Source organism: Martes martes, assembly GCF_963455335.1.
Source record: "Martes martes genome assembly, chromosome: 12".
Classification (NCBI taxonomy): Eukaryota; Metazoa; Chordata; class Mammalia; order Carnivora; family Mustelidae; genus Martes; species Martes martes.
Window position 1 is genome coordinate 81,190,344 of NC_137900.1, and position 17,028 is coordinate 81,207,371.

Here is a 17,028-nt window from a genome sequence, read left to right on the forward strand (position 1 = left end):
CTTAGCACCTGCACAGCAGAGATCTTGGCAATTCATTGCATATGCTCTCCCCTTCTCCCCCCACAATACAGCACCTGAGGCCTAAGAAGCAACCCCTCCAAGCTCCTCCAAAGGCTGAGACCCTTCCTCATGACAGAGTATAGAGATAACAAACATGCCCGACGGTTTTATACAGTTGCTAGAACGTTTTCGTTTCCAATGAATGAAGACTCTTCCTCCTTTTCTTTGAATATTAATTACATTTTACAAACTTGTGTTGTGTTTTGTTCTGCTTTGCTTTGTTCTGTTACGTTTGTACAACAAAAGGGAAAGCCCACGGCAAGGAGTCTCAGGTTAACAGAGCTTGGCTGTCATCTGGTCCGACTGTTTGAGGATCTCGGTGTTGTAGAGGTCCAAGGCGTGGTTCACCCTGATGATCTCGCTGTTGGTCAGTTTCAGCCGGTGCTTCAGCATACAGGAGAACAAGTCCAGCTGGGGCTTCCCTGGGGCTACAGGGGGGGCCAGGCGATTAATTCGGTCCCGAATATCCAACAAGAGGAGCATCACAGACGAAGAGGAATAGAACTGGCCACCTTGCGTGTAGGACTGGTTGACCTGCTGCACGGCGCTGCGAAGGAGGTCGGCGTTGAACCGCAGGCTGTACCCAAACACCTGCACATCCGAGATCTTGATGTAGAACTGCCTCTTGGAGGGGTCGGACAGGTCTACGGGGCCCTGGCCAGTCTCGTTTCGCAGGAGGGTGGGTAGCCGAGTCCGACTACGTAGGTAGATGTGGACCGTCTCGAAAAACGTTTTCCACCGATTGCCCAGCAAGAGAGTCCAGTTGTAGCACTGGCTGTTCTGGAGACGAATCTTCTCCCAGCGCGGGTAGCCGAATTCCCCGAAGGGCATGTTCCAGCCCTCAGAGTGGCTCCCACTAAAGGGGTTGACATAGACAAAGAACATGGGGTCCAGGCTGCTGTTGCGCATCTGGCAGATGCGCATGGACATGCCGATCACCATGTGGATGAAGTCCATGCGGTTCTTGTTGCTCTTGAGCGTGAGGGACATGCGCTTGCGCCACCGCGGATCGAAGAACGTGTCGAGGCGGATCTCGTTGCTGATGAAGGTGGTGTGGACGTAGAGGCGCGAGTCCATCTTCTGCAACAGGTACTTCAGCTCCAGGTCCTGGAAGTCCAGGTCGGTCTCGAAGCTGATGAACTGCTCGCTCCGCTCCGAGTCCACGTTCTGGGGTTCGCAGCGGCCGCGGTACAGCTTGTAGCCCTTGTTGCAGGAGCCGCAGAGCGAGATGTTGGCCAGGCTGCACATGGCGCAGCTGTTGTTCCCGCCTATGATGCAGGGGATGGGGCGCTGGCACAGCGTGGTGCTGCCGTGGCACACGCAGCTCCTCTGGCTCTCCAGGAAGGTTCCCCAAAACCCGTTCTCGTTGCAGTACAGAAGCGACTGGACCCTCGCGAGCCACTGCTGAATTGTCCTGGGGGATAGAAGGAAAATGGAGACTGTTAGCCACCAGGGGTGGGCTGGAATAAGTGTTCTTTGGGGTCTCTCCAGCTCCAGGATTCTGCTATACAGTGGCCCCAAAGGAGTTGGATCCAGGAAATTAGAGTGTCCAAACTCAAAACACCCCTGTCAGATCAAAGCAGACCGCAAAGATCAGCCACGGAGAAGAACTCAGGGGTTCGTGTATTCGACCGGCATCATGTGTTTCAGCCCCCTTCCCAGATTCTGCCCAGGAGGTAATATGACATCCGACCACTTCGGACAAAAACAAATTGCAGTCTGTGTTACTCTAGAGATCACCTGGTGCTTCCATATTGATGATCTTAACATGATCCTCACATGTAAGAAAGACGTCATCGCCCCCTTCTGCTCCCGAGCTCCAAACTCTCGGTTCAGTGGGACTTGAATCACAGCATGGGCCTCTAGGTTCCCCCTTCCTCACGGCCCCTCTGCACTTTTACAAACGCTACCCAAGCCTGTCCCCCGGTTCCCGCCACCGAAAAGTTCCAGTGAAGATAGATACGAGATCAGATAAGCAGCAGCAGCAGAATAGGGAAAAATATGGAAGGCGGTCAGCTGAGTGGCCTCTCATCTTTCCTCATTTCTGTGCCAGTCATCTCTTGGCCATCTTCCATGCTACAAAGAATCCCTTACGTGTGTCTGGCACTTTTTACCCTGCACAGGGCACATCCACTTCCATTCTCTCACTTGAGCCTCACAACAACACCCTGAAAATAGCTGGGACTTGAGGTCAGTCAGAGATTGCTTCAAGTCCCGGCTTCTCCACTCAGGAGCTGAGGCGGTGCCGGGCGTTTTCGTTCACCTCCCTAAGTGTCACTACCATGCAGGGCTGTGGTGAGGAGGACATGAATTTTTATGCCAAGCCTTCTCCCCAAGCCCGTCTGGTATTAAGGACTCGATAAAAGTTAATTCTTCTTATTCCTGCAAAGGGACTCTCAGCTCCATTTTACAGATATGGTGAGAGAAGCTCAGAGGTGACGTGAAAGATCCAAAGCCATACAGTGAGGGAGTGGAGAAGTCTCCTGGCTCATTGCTATTCGTTTGTTTTGTTTTGTTTTTAAATCTGTGTCAAGCAAGAGTCAAGAAAGGCTGTCTTCAGGCCACAATGTGCTGTGGTAATGTTGATGACGACAGTGATGGCGACGATGGCTGTGGCTCGTGATCTCCATTTTGGGAGCCTGGGAAGAGAAGCCCTCCTGCATCGGACTGCCTGGGGCAGGAGAGGTCAGCAAAACCTCAACCGTACTGCCTGCACCCTGGAGCCATGGCCACCAAGCCTGAGCACCGAGAGGGGGGCAGGAGAGCCTGAGAGTGATGAGCGGGTGCATTGGCCCAAGCAGAACCGAGTTCAAAGCTCAGTCCCGTAACCAGGGACAAGTCACTTCGTGTCTCTGAGTCTCAGTATCCACATCCGAAATGAGCGTGATGAAGCCCACCTTGGGCAGCGGTGGGGTGGGGGGAGAGGACCGTGTGAGATGATATTTAAAGCATTCAGCACAGAGCCTGGCATAGCTCAATTATTAAACAGGTAACAATAATAATAATAATAATAATCACTCTTATCCCAGAGAATAAGCTATCCCTTTGAAGGCACTGAGACACTCTCAGGGATTTCGCTCTCTCCCTGGAGTTTGAGGGAAACCATTTGATTCTATGGGGCATTTGAAAGTGGATAGCGTTGACACGGCTTCCCAGAACGCTCTGCTTTAAACGAGTTGCTTATCAGCTGAGAGAAAATGGAGGAATAATTAGCGCGCTCCTTGAAGCTGCTCTGCCTTTTAAATCCACGGAACCACCCGCCGCTGGCAGTGAAACCTCCCTCCCGGCGTTCTGAGCCCGGTGGGGAGACACCTGCTCTCCCTGTCCGCTTCCCCTCCGGGCTGGAAGGCCTGAGAGGGAGAGACCCGTCCTCCCCTGAGTGGCTCAGCCCCCAGCACGGCTCTCCCGCTGCTTGCGGCATGAATGAACGCTTGCTGAATGACTGAACCACAAAAATTAATATTTTCCCTGTATTTGTCATTAAAAAAACACAGAAAACAAAAAACCGACGTCTCTTTTCTCCCCTCCGGGTTGCAGTGTTCGTTCTGGATGCCGCCCACCCACACGGCTCCAGGCGTCCCCAGCCTCTGCTTCACGAGACCAATCCTATTACAGCCTGGAGAACAGCAGCAGGCCCAGCCTTCAGGAGACGGAGCCGGAATAACAATGAGCCCCGTGGCTCCCACCTCCCCAACCAGAACATTGACTGAATATTGGCTCTGAGTCATCTGATATTTTTGTGAGCCGCAGGGGCCCGCCACACGTCTCTGATTGCACGGCTCCATCTGACGAGAGCGTCATTCCAAAATGCCTCTTTCAAATGGCCCACACTTGCCCCTGTCACTCCCTCTCCAAGTGACAGGACAGTACCCCATTTAGAGCTCCTCTGTTCCCATCTGCGAGGCATTCTATAACCCCGTCGAGCGCCCCCTTTCTCGTGTCTTATCATTGGGACCCTTTGTCAGCCGCGCAGCCCCCACTCCTTGAATCAATGCCTCATTGTGGCCGAGCCCTCAGAATCCTTGGTTGGGGGAGAGAAAAAGATGAACGTCCCCGGTGATGCTGCCACAAGCGAAGGGGCTGGTGGCGAATTAGGATTCCAGCCCTGTCGCACAGGAGGGATTGGGGACAGAGGGCCTCTGAGGCGCACCAGCGAGCTGCGTGGCACCTGCATCTCCTGACCTCAGAATAATCATGAGGTTGTGGGCTATATCAAAGAAGGCATTAATGATCCAGCCAGAGGACTTAGAACGAGGCCGCGTGCAGGGGGGAGGGGGGCAGGGAGCGTGAGGCTCGGGGGCAGGAGGAAAGGGAACAAGGAAGAGGGAGGTGGAGCACGGGGAAGAGACGCGAGAGGAGAACCCGCCTGGGTGCTGGAGACTGTGGGGGCGACCGTGGAGCCCGACCCAGATGGACAGATGGGACAGTGGTAGGAGCAGGTGACTGGAGAAGGAAAAGAGGAGGGAATGAAGTCAGAGTCGGCAGCACAGACATGCAGAAGCTCAGCCCAGCCTTCATTTGTCCTAACTCACAGGCTCAGGGAACATGGACGCTGGGCGGGCCACCTAAGGGCAACTCGGCTTTTGCTGAGAAGCGGGGACTGGGTGTTGGAGACAGAGAGCAGGGTCACTAGTGAGAGCCCTGATTCCGAAGCTCAGCCAACTGTCTTTGGCTTTTCCATCCTTCCTTTTGTGGAGAAGAGCAAAACCAGAAAGACAAGCTCATTCCAGTGTTTCATGGGTTTGTTCTTGACATAAGCAACTTCTGGTAATGAGGAATCTGCTTTACCCAGACCAAGCTCCTACACCTTCTCCATCTCCAGCCAGTGCTCTGGATAGTGATCATGGATATTCAGAAACGTGGCGATGCTCCCCGGTGTAGAGCACCCACAACCAGCCAAGGGACTGGGCGGCCTGCAACTCGGGAGCCCTCGCCGTCCCGCAGGCATTGTGCCAGAGGCTGTCGAGCAGCCCACCGGAGCAGCTGAGTCACAGACAGACACTGAGCTCTCCAGGAGCGAGACCCACAGAGTCACTCCATGCTCCCATCCCACGCCCTCGAACCCCAGCACCACCGCGCATTGTGCTGTGTACCGTAACGGGAAATTACAACGATGCGGCAAGAAGAAGAAGGACACAGGCCACGAGAAGAGAAGTAAACTGAAATCATGGAAAAATACTGAAAGTTGGAGGGTGTGAAGGGCCTATTATCACATCCCTCACTTCCTCTGGACCTGCCAGGTTCCCTCTCGTCCATTCACAGATAATTGGAGCTCACCGACAAGTGCTCGGGGAGAGGCTGGGGACCAGGGGTAGGAGGGACTGTGATCTATAAATACCATTTCCCAGGCTCGCTGGTGACAGCCAGCCTCAGCCCTGGGAACAGAGGAGCGGCTTAATAGGCCGGCTCCAGAGGGGAGGGTCGCACAAAAGGCTGACACAGCCCCACTGCAAGGCAGCCGGTGCGAGCCAGAGAGGACCGAGTTTTTAAATGTTTTCCTCTGTCCCTGGGGATCCAGAGCCTCTTCTGTTTGCAGCCAAAGATGAACTCCAATACATCCAAATCAGCATCTTTCTGTTGGATGTGATTTCAATTCATTCTGATCAGGGGAGGGTCGGGGAGGGGTGTGGAGGGCAGGGAGGAGAGGAGGAAGGAGGTGAGGGCAGCAAGCAGCATTTTTATTTCCAAAGCTGGAAAACCTTGAAACCTGATTCGTGGGCTCCCTCCGAGGGCCACGTGCAGCAGGGTGGACCTCAGAAGCAGAAAACCTTCCAGAAGAAGACTGGGAAATGTTTGGCCCCTTTATCTTTAGACCTGAACACTGAGACTTTGGGGCTTAGGTGAAGAATCACAGTTTCCTGAGTACTTTCTACGTTGTGGCTATTTTCCTACTATCCTCACATCGACCCCCTGAGATAGGATGACTTTGTGATTTTCATTCTCCTGAGAGGACACTGAAGGCCAGAGAGGGACTGTGACTTTCCCATGGTCACACAGCATGGATGTACAGATCAGAGCTCGGGATGTCTGGATCCAAAGCCACTGTTCCCTCCAACCCCCGGTGTACTTTCCTTACCCTCTACAACCCAGGCTGGAGGAGAGGCTAGGCTCCCGGCCATGCTCCCCCGCAGGCCTCTGTCTCTGCCTCAGCCAGGATTTCCTGGCGACCTGACAGGTCTCCCAGCAACACAGCTGGAGTCGCTCGTCATTTGGAGGACAGAGGCTCTGCCACCCAGGGCTTCCCATCAGAGCCTTCAAAGACACACACCTCCCTTTCAGAACCACCCGGGTGGGGAGCCCAGGCTGGGATTCCTAATTCAAGCAAACTCCCCGCTGATTTTAATTGGAGGTTTTGCCTAAGACAGGAATGTAGTGCAGGGCCAGTGGCATTTTAGGGAAGATCACACAAACCGAGTGCCAAGGAGAGAGGGGAGAAAGAGATCTAGGCTAAAATAGAAAACTATAATCCATAACTCCCGTTTGCCTACCAGGAGTGTTTATTTAAAGGGGGAGAGGAAATGAAAAAAATGAAATTGGAGTTCTGAATTATTCTTTTATTTATGCCCTGTGCTTCTTCCTTGACATTTCTTTGACACTGTAATGGGTGTCTGAGTAATTCCATGATCCTCCACAAAATCTACACTCTGTAGATGGTAGGCTAGACTGGGAAGGCAAACAGTGTTTCTAGTCTTCTGATGATGCACTGTTTTTTTGGTGGTGTTGTGTGGGACTACACGTGTGTGCATTTGCATGCGTGTGCACATGCACATGTGTGCGTGTGCATGTGTGTTAAAAGTAGGGTGCTGATAAAAATGAGTGTGTCAACGATGTCAGAATGTTCAGGGCTCAACTGTAGGAAACCTTCATTTACGGACGTGCTCGAGGGAATTAGCTGGTCATCAGACCCACTCTGTGTTCCTCATTTTCCCCAGATAAATATTAAGCTTTTCAGCATCCCCCTCATTGAGTTTCCATCATTGCCTTAATAACCTGTTTTCCTTGCTTGTCTGGGTCCTTCACATGATGTCAGAGCCTCATGGAACCAACGGCTCATAGCCATAAAGAAGGAAAGACCAAGAGAAGAATTTGGTAGTCCTTTGTCATGATGAAGATGCCTTCTAGTTTGGAATCATGGAAGAAGTAATAGGTCTGATTTACAGAGGACAGAGGTAGAGGGTAGAAGAAGGAGGAGTGGGGAGAACAGCCCTGTGAAAATGCAATGGAGTCTTTAAAGTCAGGTTGTCAGGAGCTTAATCGGGGAGGATTATGAGACAATTTTTGCAATTACACAGTTCTGCATCTGGAAGGAGGTGACAGGTAACATCGGCTGCATGTTCAAATCCAGCCTTTTGCTCTGGGGCATGGATGTGTTGGAGGCAAGTGAAGCAAGGACCTGGAAGCCTGTTTGGGGCTGACAGAGAGGCTGAGAGCGCGGGCAGCTCGCAGGGGGAGGGCTACAAGAGCAACTACAAGAGTAGTGAGGCAGAAGAATGAGAGACGGAGGCCCAAAGGCTAGAAAGTAAAAAGGGGCTGATCGGGGGGCGCCTGGGTGGCTCAGTGGGTGAAAGCCTCTGCCTTCGGCTCAGGTCATGATCCCAGGGTCCTGGGATCGAGCCCCATATTGGGCTTTCTGCTCAGCAGGGAGCCTGCTTCCTCCTCTCTCTCTCTGCCTGCCTCTCTGCCTACTTGTGATCTCTGTCTGTCAAATAAATAAATAAATCTTTAAAAAAAAAGCGGGGGGGCTGATCGGGTCTAATGGACTTAAGTCCAGTCATGAAGCACCATGCTGGTTATCTCCATCAGTGAATGGGGCAGGGACACAGAGCCATCACAGGGGTGGGAGTCAGCTAGTTAAATAAAGCCTGGACCCTGCTCTACTGCTGTTTGCTGTTGGATATTTGACCTTGCTGTGTGATCTTGGATAAGTCACTTGACCTCTTTGATTCTCAGTTTCCTCATCCGTCAAATGGGGAAGGTAACACCCACAGCACACTTTGTCTTCAGAGCTGGAATCAGTAACACAAAGCTCCCAGGAGGTTTGCAGTGCAAGACCGTTATGACTGACCCTTAACCGTTATTGTTACTGAGGGCAAAGAACAAGTAACTGCATTGTATAAATGCTCCAGGTAAAAATATTCCTCTTGGTTACTCAAACAGCTCAGTTGATTATAGCTTAATACCCTCGTCGCTCTGGTTACTCATCCTCCATGGTCCTAATGAATGCTGTCACCGTGATGCCTGAAGAAAAGGCAAGACATGGGCTTTGGAGTCAGGCAAGATTGGGTATTGACTCATAGCTCTGCTGCTCATTATTTAACCTTCAGCGAATTGCTTTTCCTTCCAAAGTTTCTGTTTTCTCAACTACAGAACGGAGTAGTAATACAGTACGTTTGAAAATCAGGTAAGACGGTAGGTTTTCTCCCGAAAACAAACTATGGTGTTTCTCTGGCTCACACAGAAAACGGTACCTTTGAAATAAGTAATTATAGATGATAAATCCAGGGACAGAGTTCAGTAAGTGTCACTGGGTCAGTTGGATACTGACGTAAAAACGGCAACAAGAACAAAACCTCTTCCTAACACCTAATCTCTTATGTTCCCCCAAATCATAAACAGATGAATTACAGATCTAAGTGGGAAAAGTAAAATAATAACTACCAGCATCAACCAAACAGCTTCGCTAGAAGAAAACATTGGGGGGACATTATGATGGTATTGGAGGAAACAGAGATTTTTTTTTTTTTAAAGCTCACCATAAAGGAAAAAAAATGATTAATAGGGATATATTAAGATAAATTATATCCATCAAAAGATACCATTCGAAGAATAAAACGACAATTCTTCATTAGAGAGTAGATCTGCAATACCTCTGGCCAATCAAAGACTGTATTTCTCATGTATAAGGAACTCCTACCCTAGTTGGATGCTGGGCTGGTCAGTGGGCTCCTAGGGCTGCTCTTTAAATCAGAGCAGATGCGACTTGAGAATGCACTCATTAAACTATTTAATATATGTAATTTGTCCCAGAAATAAAGAAAAAAAACCCTACAAAGTGGTAAGAAGATATCTGATAATCAGAAGGGAACATAGGCAAACGAGCTGAACAGGCACTTCATAAAAGAGGATATTCAAAAGACCGATAAGTACATGAAACTCCACTTCATTAGTCCTCAGGACAATGCCAATTAAAACTCCGACGAGATACATGCTTCGGCAGGATAGCTAAAGGAATCAAAAAAAGATGGGGACTGCTAAGTATGAGCGAAAGGATGTGGAGTTAAGGGAGACTCTCCTGTGCTATTGGCAGGAAAGAATTCGGTTCCGCGAATTTGGAAAACTGAAAGTAACTACTTGAGCAGATTTCTGGTATAAAAAGAAGAAAAACTGAGCCACAGTGAGTGGGCCAGTGAACAGTAGCACCCCCCCACCCCGGGAGCAGGCTGGGCACGCCCTGAGAAGGACACTGGTGGGGGGGGTGGTCTGCAGTGCTCATAACGGGGCCTTTTTATTTTTTATCTGGGTGCTGCTGGTGGCATGTGCGAACTCATCTTGTGAAAATTCATCTTCCTGTACACTTTCGATCTTTTCAGCTTTCTACAGGTCTATGATACTTCACTAAAGCACTGACTTAAAATACCGTCCTTTAAAACAACCAGAATTACATGATGAAAACAGTAGCCCTTTGCATTTTTATGTCACTTTTAAACTTCCTAAAACTCTCCTGTTTGGTTCTCTAACTTGATCTGCACAACTCTCCTGTACCGTGGTTTGGGCTGACAGGGAATCCTGCATCTCATTTTATTTTTTTTTTTAAATTTACTTTTTTAATAAGTCTTTATTTATTTGACAGAGATCACAAGTAGGCAGAGAGGCAGGCAGAGAGAAAGGAGGAAGCAGGCTCCCCGCTGAGCAGAGAGCCCGATGCAGGGCTCGATCCCAGGACCCTGGGATCATGACCTGAGCCGAAGGCAGAGGCTTTAACCCACTGAGCCACCCAGGCGCCCCGCATCTCATTTTAAGGATAGGAATAACTCAGCTCAGGGAGGGGACGTGACTTGCTGCAGGTCACCAGTGAGTCGTCACATCGCTGGGATTATAACTCGCCCATTGTGAGCTTGCTGGCCAAGTGGGAGGGCGGACGTGGGGAGGTGAATTGGAAGTGGCTCTGAAGGGGGTAGGAAGGAGCTATGCACGGATACTGTAAGAACTTCGTTCTATTTCTGACTCAGTCCTCTGAGCTTCTAGATTCTATTCTGAACAGGAAGCCACTTCTGAGCCCCAGGGAGGGGGGAGGAAAAAAGGAAAGAAAAAAACCTAAAAACAAAAGAAAGGGTCTGAAGATGCTTATTTTCTTGCCTTACGTCAGCTGAGTGATTCAACTGCCCTACTTGCTACAACTGCGGAATGACAAACAGGGCTCAGAGCGGAGATCTGCCTCGTAGTGTTGGTTAGAACGAACCCTGCCCATCCCTCCCGGGGAAACCAGCTGGCCGACGCATCTCCCAGCCCGTCACCCAGACCCTACACTTTTGGGTTGCCGCGGGGTTCGGCCTCGCAGACTGCCTTCTTTCTACCCTCATAAACAGAAAAGAAATGCCAAAGACATTCTTAGTTAAAAGCTTCATTGCCCCATGGTTGGGAGGGCACTTGTAGGCTTCTGTGACTGACAGGCAGCTGCTCTCAGCCAGCCTGGGGTTATCTGCGGGCTTGTACCTCTTCTGTAATAGGACAGTTTAATACACACTCACAATAGGTCTTTGTCACCAAATTGCCACCCTCCCCCCACAAACACACACACACACACACACACACACACACACAGAAATGAGTAGGTCAGGGACTATCAAAGTAGCAATTTACTCCAGGGAGAACTGTCTGTGGGTTTAGACTGACAGATTTTCAGAATCCCAGAGCTGAATGATGCTTAGACCAGACGGGGTGCGTGGGAAACAGAGCCCAGGCAGGTCATGTGCCTTGCTTGAAGTCACACAAGCAGTACCTGGACGCTCAGAGCCAGAATCATCCCGGAAGAGCCTCATGAAGTGCAGAAAGGGACCATCATACCTGGGGTGAATATGCACGGGGGAAAAGGAAATATTCACACTCCTCAAGGATTACTAAACACTGGATCTGAACGGTTACTAATTCCAGGAGACAGAAAGGTCAGCGTGGTCCACAAGTCTGAATAAGTGTTTATGGAGGTCAGGTAATCACTGGAGATTGAGCTCGGTCTGGGTCACAGTAGGGCCAGGGGTTATTTCCTGTATTTCCCTGATTCTAGAACAAATACCTGGAATTGTTCCATAACTGAAACTCGCAGCAGCTGGCAGAATCCTCTTCCTCCCCACTTCCACTACCCATACAGCACATTGCCCAAATAATGAAATCATATTATGGAACATTCTCTCCCTTTAACCAGCTTCCAAGAAAACAAAACATCAGTAACAAAACATGCACCTTGGTTGAAACATGTAGCAAGGGGTCAGAACCTTAAGATAAATACACTAAACAACAATCATGATTGACAAAAGTTCCAAAGGGCAATTGAGTATTACAAAATGTTTCTTCACAAGGTCTCTGAAGGGTGCACCTCTCCTTTCTACTAAAATTATTACACTGCAAAAAAAATAAATAAACAAAAGTCACTATGTAGGATGGGTGGCTCACAGATCCTCTCAGAGATAGATCTATATTTCCTTCCCTTGAAATCTCGGCAGATCCGACCACTTTTTTGACCAATCCAAGAAGGCAGAAGCGATTTACCCTGTTTACAGACTCCGATCTCAAGGGACTTGCAGCTTCTACATCCTGTTCTTGAAAAACTCCCTCTTGGAGCTGAGACCACTTACAAGCCATCTGACTACCCCACGGCCACGATCCCATGAAGAAACCCTGCGTAGGGAGAGGTGCACAGCCGAGTCCAGCCTCTGGCTACCTCTTCCAAGGCACCAGACACGGGAGTGAAGCTTTCTTGGAAACTCCAGCCCAACCCAGCTGCCGAATGAATACCAACGAGTGACTTCAAGTCAACTCCGTGTGGAACAGAATTGCTCAGTCAGTTCGGGCATGAATTGCTGACCCGTAGATCATGAACATAATATGATGGTTGGTGCTTTAAGCCTCTAAGTTTGGGTCAATTTATTATATAGGCAAATAGATATGCAAACCACTGCATGACATCAGCCCCAAAGAGAACGGAGAATATCTCTTCCCCATTCCATTACTACCAACCTATGCTACTGTACTAGGCAGCATTCTAAATATGTCCCCTCGTTCCCCAAGATTCCAGGCACTAATCTTCAGGACCTGTGAAAATAATAAGATATCTCTCCCGTGATGGTGGTCTGTTATTGGGCACAGCTGACCTAAAAAATATCAATGATCTAAGTGTGCCTAATCTAATCAGGCAGAAAGCTTTCTCTCACTGTCAGCAGAACGAGAGCTCTGAGATCTGAAGCACAGGAAGGGTCCATTGCACCTTCGTTCCTTTGAAGACTGGGGGAGTCCACATGCGGGGAGGTAAGAGCAAACCCTGACTAACAGCCAGCAAGGAAATGGTGACCTCAGTCCTCCAACCACAATGAAGCGAATTCTGCCCACAACCTGCGTTGAGCTGGGACGTGGGTTCTGGCCCAGACCCTCCCCATCTTTATGGCTGCCTGTGAGGTACGAGCCAGAGATCCAGCTGTACCATACCCAAACTCCTGACCTGTGGACACTGTGACGTAATAAATATCTTCGTTTTAAGCCTCCAAATCTGTGGTTCTTTGTTACACAGCAATACTCAACGAATACAAGCTTCTCTGGCCAACACACTTCTCCACTTGTTTTTGTTTTACTCTTTAATAAAATGGCAGGAAGACATTGGCTGATCATGTAGATTCCCTGCTGATGACGACATTTTATGATGGAATAATTTTAGGTCATCTACCTTCCCGAGCCTCAGACTCCTGAGGTAAAGCACCCCTGGTCTTGTCTACCCTCCACCATTACCCTTCACGTAGTTCCCAGCCCCTAGTCAGCACTCACTACGTATTCGTTGAATGAAGGAATGGATGAATAAATGAAGATTCAGCACAAAAATTAACGTCAATATTCTTCGACAAGAACCAAGAACTATGCCAAAGATGGCAACAGAAGTAGTAGTATCGCAAGACGCTGGGCCAGGCATGACTTTCTGGGAGCCTTAGTTTTCTTACCTGTAAATGGGGAGACTAATCCTTGCTGTAGCTCCCCGACAGGTTATTATGTGTATGGAAGGATCAAATCATTGATGGGAAAGCCCTCTGCAAAGTAAAATAACCTGTACATAAAGTATTTGTCTTAGTTTACTTTGAAAGGTTAGGAATGTCCCCAGGCCTAATGGGGTAGATTTATTCTCTAATTACACCAGAAACCGAGTACCTTCCTGCTGTTACGTTGGCTGCTGCTGGCTTGCAGTTGCGCCACCTCCCGGCAGGAGCGGCACCTGCTGGGATGCGAAGCCATTAGCATCTGCTTCAGCAGGTGTTAGAAACTCAAGTCAAAGAAGACAAGCTAAAGGATAGGAATCTGTTGACGGGAGGGATACTTGCGGTATCACACCAAATAATCTGGGTCACTGCCTCTTCGTCTGGTGTAAAGTACTCTTTTCTAAGGCTAGGTACTGAGGAACCCAATCTCTTGAGAAACTTCAAGAAAGGGTTCTATGGCCAAATAAGTTTGAGAAACTATATTCATACGACCCCATCTTTATTGAGGGTTTTTTCTTTTTTAAGTCAACGTTTCCTAAACTTTTTCAATCAAAGACATCACTTCATCTCCCCCTGCCCCATCACAATATCCTATAGGATTCACTTAGGGGAATTCATTTTTGCTTAGTTTCTACTGAGTGAGGGGACACTGTATTTATAGCAGTGAGGAGAATATTCTAATCCAAGGTTAGTGTAGCCCCCAGACCAGCAACCTTAGTATCATCTAGGACCTAGGAACCAGCCCACCCCTGCTGAATCAGAAACTCTGGGTGTGGGGCCCAGCAATCTATTTTTCAAAAAACCCTCTAGGTGATCAGGATACCCACTCCTGTTTGAGAGCCACTGCTGTGATCCACAGTTCAGTGGTAACGCTCAGGTCAACACAGGGAAGAAACAATGAATCCTTTTATACCTGAGAGAGAAAGTCCATTGATTCTCTAGCTCATATTTCAAATGACTAGCAGAAAACTTTTACTAAACCAGAACATTCCTTCTAATTTTTTTTTCTTCCAATAGCTACTCATCAGCTAAATGATAATATACAAACTCCATAGTTAGGTATTCAATTCCTCCATAGTTTCATCTCAACATATGTGTCTAATCTTAATAACAATGAAGAAAAACACATAAAGAGTTAATGTTTATTGACCACCTACTATATGCTAAGAACACTGCCTATATATCTTAGGTAATCTTCACAATAACTTGATGGGGAATGTCCTGTTATTATCCTCATTTTACAGATGATGGCACTTAGGACCAGAAAACACTGAGCACACAGCTCACCCCAGGATTTAATGCCAGACTGTCGGGTTCTAAGTCCATGCACTCATGTTCTTTTTTTTTTTTTTTTCCCCTGTTTTGTGATTTCCCACTCTGGATAGAATTAATTTTCCAGTCAATTCTTGATATGTCGTTTTCTGGAATAGAAAACCATTCTCTCCATTCCGAGTGCAAAGCATCATCATCCCTCAACTTCCATCTCAAAAACTCCCTCAGCAAACACTGTACCACTGTGGGGGGGGGGGGCAACGTGATCTGTCACTGTGAGCTGGGGGAATACGCCGGCTGCTGCCATCATGGAATCTGTGGTCAAGACGGGGGAGTCTGGGATGAAACACAACTGCAAATGTGCCAAGTGTTGGAAAAAACTGCCATGCGGGATGTAGTAAAGACATCCCGTAGGACTTTGCAAACTGGTCCCATGTGTCTGGGCAATCATCCCTGAGAAATGGGGGTTTGATCTGAAAGTTAGAGGATGAATAGATTAATCCAGGCAAAGAGGCGAGGGGATTCTCCAGTCTCCCCCAGTAGGAATGTATTTCTCTCCCTTCTTCCCTCTACTGGCCTTCAACCTATGTTTATGATAGGAACCATAATGGAATCTCTTTTATAGGCTTGTTGTAAGGATGCAATGAGTAAATATACATAAGGCACTTAAAAACGTGCCTGTGGGGCGCCTGAATGGCTCAGTGGGTTAAGCCTCCACCTTCAGCTCAGGTCATGATCTCAGGGTCCTCGGATCAAGTCCTGCATCGGGCTCTCTGCTTAGCAGGGAGCCTGCTTCTCCCTCTCTCTCTGCCTGCCTCTCTGCCTACTTGTGATCTCTCTCTCTCTGTCAAATAAATAAATAAAAATCTTGAATAAAATTTAAAAATGTGCCTGATATATATGTGAACTATTATTATCATTATTTTTTTCTCTTACTGTATGACCTTGAGCAAGTTGTTTCACTAACAGTGGCAAGTTAGTAGGAGGAAGAGCTTCTGTCTCAGGACAAACTCGTGTAATTGACCTTTATGCGAGTGACTTGTCACACAGCTGACACTCTCCTTTCCATCAGATAATTGCGTGATGCTCTCGGAATACTCACTACTGGTTGGTTATGAGCCGACAAAGCCCGCATGCCTCTGTTCCCTCCAAGTAACAAGCACGCTTGTTCCCACATGTGCTTATGCCAGTTGTATTTGCCATGATTATACCATGGAAGTCAAAGTCAAATAAATCAATTAAATATGAGCTGTCTTTTCTGTGGAAACTAATTTGAATTCCATGAACAAATTCTAGAAAGACATTTGCTGGGGGGAAAAAATGCCATTGATTGAAATAAAGGGGAAGTACCTGAAAATGATTAGGAGGGGATGTGAAAATCTGCAAATGTTTAGATTGTTTCCTAAGAGTCTTTGAACTGTTGCTCTACTTTGAATAAACAAAAGTTGGAAATGATATACAATGACGGGTGTGGTTTATGCAAGAAAGCCAGTAAAATGTCAAACAGAATATACCAGCACCCTCAAAAAAGATTCTGGCCCTGCTTCAAAAGGCTGGCCAAGGAATATGCATGTATATATTTTAAGTTAAAATAAAATGTGTTTAGATATGTGCGGCATGTATATACATTTTAGGATTCCCTATTTTTAACTTAACTTTTGCAATTAACTGACAAATTATTGGTCTCTAATTTTGTCTGATAAGGAGCCGTGGGCTTTGACACCTTACTATCTGCTAAAAGTGGCATACATGTTCTTTTACTGATTTTCCAACATTAGGTATTATTTTTATCTCTACCATACCAATTAGAAAAGTGAAGCTCAGATACTTTAATACTGTGCCAAGTTTACATTGTTAGCAAATGTACCTTCTTCTTGGCCTATCAGACTCCAGAGTGTGAAGTCTTAGGTATCTTAAATCCCACTGCCTCTCTACCGTATTGTCACATGTGGTCGGGCTCATGCTTTGTCTCCTCCAGGGGAAGCATCTATTTCTTGAAGGCGGAAATAGTGTCCTCATCAAATATCTAGGGTTGACTACCCCAGTGCTCCTGATTATATTAATACTGTACCTGCACATTTCTTTATAAGTTACCAAGGGTTTTCACATATATCCTATAAATTGACTGGGACGTCAACTCTACGGGGTAGCTATTCTTATTATCCTGAGTGTACAGATGAGGAAACAGAGGACTCGGGTACGTTTAGAGATTTGTGGAGGTCACACATGTCATAAGTAGCAGAGCAGACACTGTCAGTCTAATAAACTAAACCTGACTTCAGTTCAATAAAATATAAGAAGTCCTATCCATCTGCCCCACTGTAGGAGTCTATGGAGATTAAATCCCCAGGCAAGTAACTATAGGGTTCAGAGAGAAGAATCAAAACCAGTGTGGAGACTGAGGGTCATCATAATAAGGCTAACGATTATCTTGGTCCCCAGAATCTTTCCATAGACACCAATT

At 47.7% G+C, this 17,028-nt stretch overlaps 1 protein-coding gene across 1 annotated transcript in view; it reads right to left on the bottom strand.

Annotated features, from left to right (window-relative positions):
• Positions 1–333: 333 nt before the first annotated feature.
• Positions 334–17,028, bottom strand: part of BRINP1 (BMP/retinoic acid inducible neural specific 1) — a gene marked incomplete at both ends in the record, with an annotated part of 123,696 nt that continues 107,001 nt past the window's right edge. The window contains one exon of the mRNA XM_080819376.1: positions 334–1,474. Within this exon, the coding sequence (XP_080675502.1) occupies positions 334–1,474 (1,141 nt within the window). The remainder of the gene's footprint in view (positions 1,475–17,028) is intronic.